Source organism: Protomyctophum parallelum, assembly GCF_964188405.1.
Source record: "Protomyctophum parallelum genome assembly, chromosome: 2".
NCBI classification, from domain to species: domain Eukaryota; kingdom Metazoa; phylum Chordata; class Actinopteri; order Myctophiformes; family Myctophidae; genus Protomyctophum; species Protomyctophum parallelum.
In genome coordinates this window covers 16,629,848-16,639,015 of record NC_139699.1, presented here as the reverse complement: position 1 = coordinate 16,639,015, position 9,168 = coordinate 16,629,848, and the positions used below count along the sequence as shown (strand labels likewise).

The 9,168-nt window shown below is 39.6% G+C and overlaps 1 protein-coding gene across 1 annotated transcript; it reads left to right on the top strand.

The window, feature by feature from the left end:
* Window positions 1-545: 545 nt before the first annotated feature.
* gcshb (glycine cleavage system protein H (aminomethyl carrier), b) lies at window positions 546-6,270 on the top strand (the record flags this gene model as incomplete). Its single annotated transcript, XM_083757580.1, has 5 exons — window positions 546-696; window positions 2,383-2,462; window positions 4,719-4,782; window positions 5,567-5,698; window positions 5,902-6,270. The coding sequence occupies 5 exons, from the start codon at window positions 546-548 to the stop codon at window positions 5,994-5,996; spliced, it is 522 nt and encodes a 173-aa protein (XP_083613706.1). The 3' UTR covers window positions 5,997-6,270.
* Window positions 6,271-9,168: the final 2,898 nt, after the last annotated feature.

Sequence of the window (9,168 nt, the reverse complement as noted above, 5' to 3'; positions counted from 1 at the left end):
AAAAGTTTGAAACGGAACGGGCCATGTAAACTTTCAAAACGAACTCCAGATAAAATGCCAAAGTGGACAAACATATGTATTCCTTCGAATTCCTTCTACAGATCATTATTACACTATTGGTATTTCAACCCTAATGCAAAATCCCTTCAAGCCTTTTCATTGACAACACTGATGTTTTGTAGGCCATGTGATATTATGGACCCTGAGTCTGAAATAAAGTAACTATTAACTATTTAGCGGCTGTCAATTTGATTGACGACAACATACTAAGAATGAATAAGGCAGTAGTATTAATTTATATAATGAATGTCACGGAAACCGAAAGGCAAGGCGATGTAACATTTCCCACTGAATATCTCATGGATGCTGTGGCCCCCTAGTGGCGCTTTCCGTTTAATGCCAGCTTCCACCATGCTGTCCACTGCACACTTGACGCGCGACGGGAGCGCGCACCATCCTGCGTTGCTCGCTCCCGTCGCGCGTCAAGTGTGCGTGTGTGCGCGATGTTGGGCCGCCCGACACACTCACACACTCAGTGAATGAAGATGGCGATGAGAGTAGCGCTCCAGTGCTTTTCTGCAAACTTTTCCACTAAACTGCCTCAGTTCTCGCAAATAGCACAAATCACAGCTACTCGGCTTCCATGGAGATGCGACGTTCCACGCACGCTGAGTACAGCCTCGCCGCTGTCCACGGGTAAAGTTTTTTTTATATTATATATAATCTAATATCCCAAAATGTGTGAACGAATGTTATAACATGCCGACACATTCCTCTGCAGTGGGCCAGAGGAATCACTTTCCCACGCTTAATTCCTCACCACCAGCAGCAAAACAGAGTAGAGCGATATAACTTCTATTTAGTATTCACTAAACTGTCATTTACTTGAGAGAGCGCTGTGTAGAAGTGAAAGTTTGGTTGATAGAAAATCCTTAAATTGTCATTATTGGTGGGGTTTTTTATGATGACATTGATGACGATCCATGCAAGTTTCAAATGAGTCTACTAATCACTGGCAGTGCGTGACATATTATGCTTAATTAAACTGACACCCACGATCTCATGTATCTCATTACGACAGTCATGCATTATTTTGGACATGTGCCAGACAGTCAGGTCAGGTCTTTAACGATAGGCTGCACATTTGGAACGTAATTTGAAATTCGGTTGTGTGTTATATATTTTTTTAAATGGGATCAAGCTTAGGTTTCGTTTCGGAGACAGTTATTCATCTCTATCCAGTATAATAAATAAGGACAGAAGGCTCTCTTCCGAGTCTGTCCAGCCATGCCTCAGCACTTTCACACATGCACAGTTTCACAATCTGGTTTAAACCTGTATTTTTCTGCATGATCTGCATCAGAACTGTGTTGAGGAGGCATTACTATTGTTCCCTTTGGATGTTGTTGTAAATATGACAGCAGCACTTGTTAATTCTATAATTATAATTCTATTATAATTAGCTTATCCCACACGTTGTAGTGTTAATTCATTTAGAAACAAAGTGCCGTTTATTGTTGTCTTATCATGTTGTAGTAGCTAGGGGAATGACATTACTGTAATGCCTTGCGGCACATGTCTTTATGAGAGAGAGGTCAAGTACAGAACAGGCTGACCTGCTGATTGTCGGGTCTAGATAAGTAAATTATAGCCAATTTCAAAACAATTTGCACAATTTCCAACTTTGACATTATGCACCGTAGCTTTATCACAATTACTTTTCTTTGCTTTTTTTAAATTCAAGGATTTATGAGACTGTCATATCTGCAACCTTGTAGACTTCTAAATTAGGGCAGATGGTGTTGCACAAGTAATACAGACACTCTGGTCCATAGTACATTAATGTGTTCTTTGGACAGTCAAATATAAGAACCTTGGGGCTGTTTTGCAAGGTGTCTGTTTTGCACTTTTAGCTTTAAAACATTTTTTTAATTAAAGACAGTGTGCACTTGTGCAGGTGTTTTATTTTTTTAATTATTATTATTTGATCTGTGTATACTCCACCACTGCACCTGCCACAATTATGTATGTTAGTGTGCAAAAACACATGATTGTCTATATAATAATAATAACTATATATGGCTCATAACATACATGATGTGGTCCTATGCAGCTCAGTGATAGGCTGAACACATGTCTGGGTGTTTGACTCCCACTAAGGGAGATTCACTAACATATGCACTACTAAGTAAAAACAAGAAAAAACAATAGAATATTCCTCACTCAACCTACTAGTTGGAGTCCATGAGTTAGACATGTGTACTTTTACTCATGAAGGAGTATGATTCCAATGATCAATTTTAACGGTGAACATTTGAAACTCTGTGAAACTTTGACTTGCACATTAATTAATGACACTAATTACACCCCTTCTCCTTGCAGCACTTCAGTTCACAGAAAAGCATGAGTGGGTACGAGTGGAGGGTGGCGTTGCCACAGTTGGCATCAGCAGTTTTGCTCAGGTAGGTTGACGGCTCGGCCTGTATTCATAAATATTAATCATTGATTTTATGGTGTGCTTTGGCATTATAATTTGGCTTGTGTTGAAGTATTCTTGAAGCTCTGCACTTTGCCCACTATTGATAGAACTACAATATAAGAAGCTATTTCAGACTTTTATGGCTATTGTTTCAGGTAATTGATTACTGTACCACTCCAGGCTGCAGTGGTGTGCAGTCTCAAGCGTATATGAAATGAACTATGAAATCCTGGACACTTTGTCTTTCATGCTAAATACTATATTTCTTGGAAATAATTTGGGATTCACTGGGCTCACTTACTTCCTGGACTACATGTTGTCTCAGTAAGACAGCCCTTCCCCTCGCCACAAGGAGGAGCAGTGCACCAAAGCATTATGGGATTTGTAATCCAGGAAGGAAGTGAGCCCAGTGTCCATGACATCACACTAGGCTCACTGCTAAAATAAAAAAGACCACATATTACACACACATTACACACATAAAGACCCCCAGGAAAGTGATCTAAATCTCGTAAACGTCATTAACATATATTTTACATTTTTTGCAAGTGTCCCTTTAAGTTCTTCAAAGCCCAAGGTTCACTTTTGCCCCCTCCTATTAATAATCACCTTGGCACTATCTAGGTAGGACAACCTACTCCATATGTGAAAATATACTCTCCCAGAGCAATAAAAGGAGCAAAGGTTTCAAACTATAACGTCGTGATTTTAGGATAATAGTGGTGATTTCCAGTCTTTGTTCCTAAATTATCTTTATTTTACAATTTAACAATGGTCTGGTAATAAACTCCCGCGGGGTGTTTTCACTGTCCATTCTTTTGCCAAACATTCCAACTCGTTCACGTTGGAGCAGCTCCTTTGACATCAACAGTTTATGTTTCTAATTTGATTGTTTAATGTTTAGGTCAAAATTATCCATCTACGAATGCTTTTGAGTCTCAATTCCCATTACCAGTGCATTGGATTATTGAATGCATTGTTAACTTTAACGGTATTTAACCCATTTAGGCCTGACGTCGAAATAAAAAAAACGTTCGCTCTGAAAGAATATATGCCTATTCAAAGATTTGTGCCGCATTTTTACGATTTTTCAAAAATAGCAGACCTACAAGTTCATAGCGCGCCACTCGGTGGCGCTCTATGAGCTTGTAGATTTGCTATTTTTCAATAGCTAAAGTATAACAGAATGCTTGAAACACCAAAAGGGGTTCCCACGCAAAATGGGTTAAAGTAATGTTAGAAGCTTTGCAGGATAAGTGCAACTATTGTAGATCATCTTTATCTGTCGCTTTCTGTGATAGAAAAACCATACGTAGCGGTTTAGCCACTCAACTTTACGATAAGGCACCTCAGAGTCCAATATCTGCAGCCTAATGGCAGAGTAGTGGAGTGAGCCGTGCTTTGCAGATCATGGCATGGTTATGTAATGAGGTCAGGGCTGGACTGGGACAAAAATTCTGCCCGGTCATTTTCGCGTGAATTTGGCCCAGACCGGCCCACCACAACCAGCGCGCAGAAAGCAGAAACTCTACCGCCCGCTCCGTCGAGGCACACACAAACAAACCAGCCCTAATACCACCACTTTTACAGAACAACATAAATGATACAAACCAATAGACAACTACACAACCCTTTGTAGAGGGTTTATTTGTCACTGATACAGGTACAGTGAAATCACCATGATGGCATGGCAGAATGGCAGCACGCCCGGACCTTTCCTGGTGGCCTGCCGCCTATTGGCCTGCCAGCCTGTTTTTTGTTTTTTTAAATCATGGCGGCCCCCCTACGGTCGCGGCTCACCGGGAATATGCCCGGTATGACCTGTGGCCAGTCCAGCCCTGGGGCAGAGATGGAGGAGGTAGACCGATGAGCTTAAGGACTAGTGTTGTAACCCTTAAGACTTGATTGCATTGTTTGATGCTTAGCAGATTGAAATATAATGCTAGCCAATGTGAGCAGTGGTTCTACGATGCTGCGGTTCAATAATATCCAACACTTTGGATTTGACAAGGGAGTTCTGGAAACGTCTGACAGCTGCTGTAGCACTTTTTTTTTTTTTGTCATTTCTGTAATGGCGTATTTGTAGGGCCTAGGAATGCAAATTCTAAAGAATTCCCTTAGTTTTAACTTTGTAAAATGATCATCAATTAATTGATTCTCTGTATTTTAGTATGAAAAGAAGTGTGATTTATCTACAGTAACTGCAATAAGTTAAAACACCTTTTAATGTGTGTCTCAGGAAGCACTGGGGGATGTGGTGTACTGTGGACACCCTGAAGTTGGCCAAAAACTTGATCAAATGGGTAAGACTCCAGGAGAAATGATACAGTATAGAAACGGAACTTAAATGACAGTATATTATATATTGTATATATATGTTGTATATATTATATATATATACAACTCTCCAGTAGTTTGTTCCAAAAAAGGATTCATGCTAAACAGCTGTCATAAATGCATTACTACTAGAGGTGCCACTGCCTCTATTAATATAGGTATATTCTTTCTTTCTCTTCTTTTTTTTAAGATAATTTTGGCATTTCTGCTTTATAGGATAGAGACAGAGGTTTGATGACATGCATACATCAGTAGTCTTGACGATGATTTGGGTGTGCTCCAAACATCACAGCAGCAGAACATTTGGTGACTTCAGAAAATGTCCTTTCCTAACAAAACTACAAATGGAGCTTATACGAAACATTATTTCATCTACCTGTCTACACCTAAACATGCGATGTGACTTTACCCCTTTTGGGCGGGAACCCCTTTTGGTGTTAGCATTATGTCATGCTTTATCTATTTAAAAATAGCAGATCTACAAGCTCATAGCTACGAGCTTGTAGGTCTGCTATTTTTGAAAAATCGAAGAATGACTGACATAGAAACATAGCTTTTTCAGAAAACTGTCATTTTCAAAAAGACTTTTTTTTAATCTGATCTCAGGTCAGAATGGGTTAAGCTCAGAATGCTTTTAAAGGGAGCTATTTGGTAATGGTCAAGGAGAGACATTGTTCTGTGGTCTGTCCTGTCCAGCAGTGAGATAAGATGAGTCATAATGTCATAAGGCCCTTTTTGTTTGTATTGCAGAAGAATTTGGTGCCTTGGAAAGCGTAAAGGCTGCCAGTGAGTTATACTCTCCTCTTACCGGGGAGGTGACTGAAATCAACACGCAACTGGCAGACAACCCTGCACTTGTGAATAAGTCCTGCTATGATGAAGGTATGCATCTCCTCAAATCAGAATGATTTTTATCCACCATTGCATTTCAAGGTTCTTTATTATTTGTCTCTCGAGGAAGAAATTTGTCTTGGACAAAGGGCCCGCATGCAAGCGTAGCCCTTATGTCCATGTCGCCACAGTGCAGCGCCAAATACATCTTTCTTGCATCCGTAACTTAATCCGTAACTTTTCTCACCTTCCAGGATGGCTAATCAAGATGACAATTGAAAAGCCCAGCGAACTTGACGGTCTCATGGACGACCAGGCCTATGAGAAATTCATTAAATCTCTTGAATAAAGTGTTAGATAATACTATAAATTTAATAATAATGTAATTATACTCAAATATTAGTGGTTGTGTTTTACTAATTTCTGGTTTGAGGATCCTTGTGATATTTATTTTGATACTGTTAATTGTGCTATCAAAATAACCAAATTTGTAATGTTTCATTAATAACCTTCACTCAGATGTTTAGGATTTATATTATACTGTATATGCATGAGACAAACTGAAGGGCTGCTGTTCTGTGAGTGTATCAACAACGTTGTTCTACATTGTTCAGTTTTGTTTCAGGTGCTTTTGTTGGTCAGTACATTGATACTGTACTGTACGTCAACAGGTTGGAAATGTCAGACAATAAATTACATAATTTGGTCATGACAGTCGTCCCTTCCTTTATGCACTGTAATGATATAACATTGGTTATGTTTCAATGGTGAGCTTGTAGGTCTGCTATTTTTGAAAAATCGAAGAACCACTGACATAGAAACAGCTTTTTCAGAAAACTGTCAGGATTTAGAAGACATATTTAGAATCTGATCTCAGGTCAAAATAGGATGGGTTAATGTGTTTACAGCTTAGCTTAATTCTGTCACAACTTTGTTGCATGTATAAAATGATTGGTTGCATGGGTGGCGTCTTTTTGGTAGCGGTTTTGGTCTGAATTCACCTTTAAAGTGTGAGAGTATTGGCATTGGAGACATGACTTGCTCTAACATGGACCATCTGTGGACTTGTATGTTCTACCTACAGCCCCTCTGAGGATAATGATAAACCATTCAACTACACGTGCCGACATGCCAAGCCTCCTCTTGTTTCCATGTTAAATCTCAGCCTACCTTGACCTTTGCCCTCAGATAACGATGGAAAGGGATTGCAGAGTTGCAAGTTGATCAATGATTAACGAAACAGTAGTTTTAAAGTCAGTGAAGTACACTGTATTTACTACAGTGTGTAGTACGTCGTCAACACTACTATTTTTGAATATGAACCTCTGCTAACCACATTTGTAAAAAGAAAAATGAATCAACTGGCATATTGCATAGCATGAAATAATGGACAGTTTTGTATTCCCTTTTGATACATTAGGAAATATATTGCTCATTGGTCAGATTTGTCCTTACTTTGGTTCATTTATATTTCAGAAACATCAACTGTGTGACAGCAAGCATAATATTTTATGTGCCAACTTGCAATATGGGTCCTTTCTTGAAAATAGACAATCACTGCTCAACAGCTTAATCCCTCTCAGGAGTAGAAGTGATCACCAAAAGGTCATTATTTCTCATCTTTCTTTCATTCAGTATATTGATTATTGAGGATACCAAATAACCCCATTTTTGCATAAATGTCCTGGGCTACACACTCAGTCACACACACAGGCATGTACAATAGCACACTCATACTGTATTACTGTGTTTACATCAGAGGTTTTCAGCTGATTGTGAACCAAGGACAGACACAAGGACTAAGAATCAACCAGGAGACACCTGGGAATATTGCCTAAGATTTGTGTTTTTGGTAACGCTTGACTTGCTATGCATCCATGTCTATAATGCATAATAATAATAATAAACTATGCATAACCCTATTGTCCATGGACACATGTTCTTAAATTAATGATATGCCCAGTGATTGAGTTTTTGAGAATTTCTCTCACTTTAGCCAGCCTTCTATATTAAACTCATGAACTGATTTGTATGAGTGAGAAGGCACCATACATGCAGTAGGAACATACATTCCCTAATTATGTGATCCGGTACACTTCCGCTTCTCCTCTCTTTTCTGTGGAAGTTCTTAGGTCAACATTGAGTGAACTGTTTCTCATCGCATGCATACGGAATTTACGGGTGGTCCATGTCTGACTCTTCTCGGAGTCTCACTGTCTCATGTTATTTTCTGGCCCGAACCTTTACCTGTATATTCTTCAGGTATTCATTCCAGCATGAAAATACTACTGACACAGAGATAGGCCTTAGAAAGGGTTTAGATGTGTTGTGGTTTTGGTTTTGCTTGATTATGTGATTTTGCGTTTGCTCTGTTTTTGTATATTTTGCATGCTTTAGAATAAGATTATTGTCGAGTGGTTTTACTTTATTGTTTTGCTTAATATTTCCTTTTTGTTGAGTTGCATGATTTGGTATAACCATATTTTCTTTCCACTGACTGGCTAAATATCCCACTGAGTAATGAGGACCTGCAGCTGATGATTTGCATGTGGGTGTGGCCACTAATGAGAAGGCCTATATAACAGACTTGGAGTGTTAGGAGAGAGAAGCAGGGAAGAGGTCTGCAGAACCAGAAGGAAGGTTGAAGGAGGGTAGCAGTGCTTCGGACGTCATTGGTCACGAGACTTTTTCCTTACTGAAGCAAGCTTCGAAGCAGTGGTTCATATCATATGCAGATGAAGGCGAGGTTTGAAGCTTGTGTCGGAGCTTCCGTATCAGACGCCCATCACTAGGCAGCACAACAAGAAAAGGCCCTCCACAGACACAGTGCCACAGAAACAAAAAGGCAACTGAGAAAGGAAGAGACCTATACCACCAAGACGGCTCCTCACACCACCACCAGTGCACCACCCCCATGACAACCATTCACATATGCACCCACTGCAACAGAGACTGTGGATCAAGGATTGGCCTCTTCCAGCACTTGACCCACAGATGACCAGACCCACCGACAGGAGGACAATCATACTCGTTCCGATGATGATGATCATGGCTGGGGGCCAAGATGCTTCCGGGGGCCAGTCGTAGCCATGATGTCGACACGAGAAAGTGGGTGGTTAAATTTATTTTGACAAGGAAGGAATATCCCTGCATAATCTGAAAGAACTACAGTCCATCTGATGATTTTGAATGACTTGGTCACTGGGTTTGCATACACAGAAACATTCATAGGTCATGTTTGAGTCAACAGCCTTATTTAATCCTCATTGATAGTAATTAGTGTAGTTTACTCCTGTTGCGATAAATATATTGCAATGTAAATTCTTAACTATTGTTCAGCCCTACTGCAAAACTACATTTATTTAACCATTGGGACCAGGATTTGTTTCAAGCAACATGACATGCAGAGGATGGAGGACCTCAGATTAAATATAGCACAATACATTAGTTTACTTTATAATTTGTGTCTGCAGCTAAATATAATTTGAGACCTCAGTAAATAGTTGCACTACATTTTACTA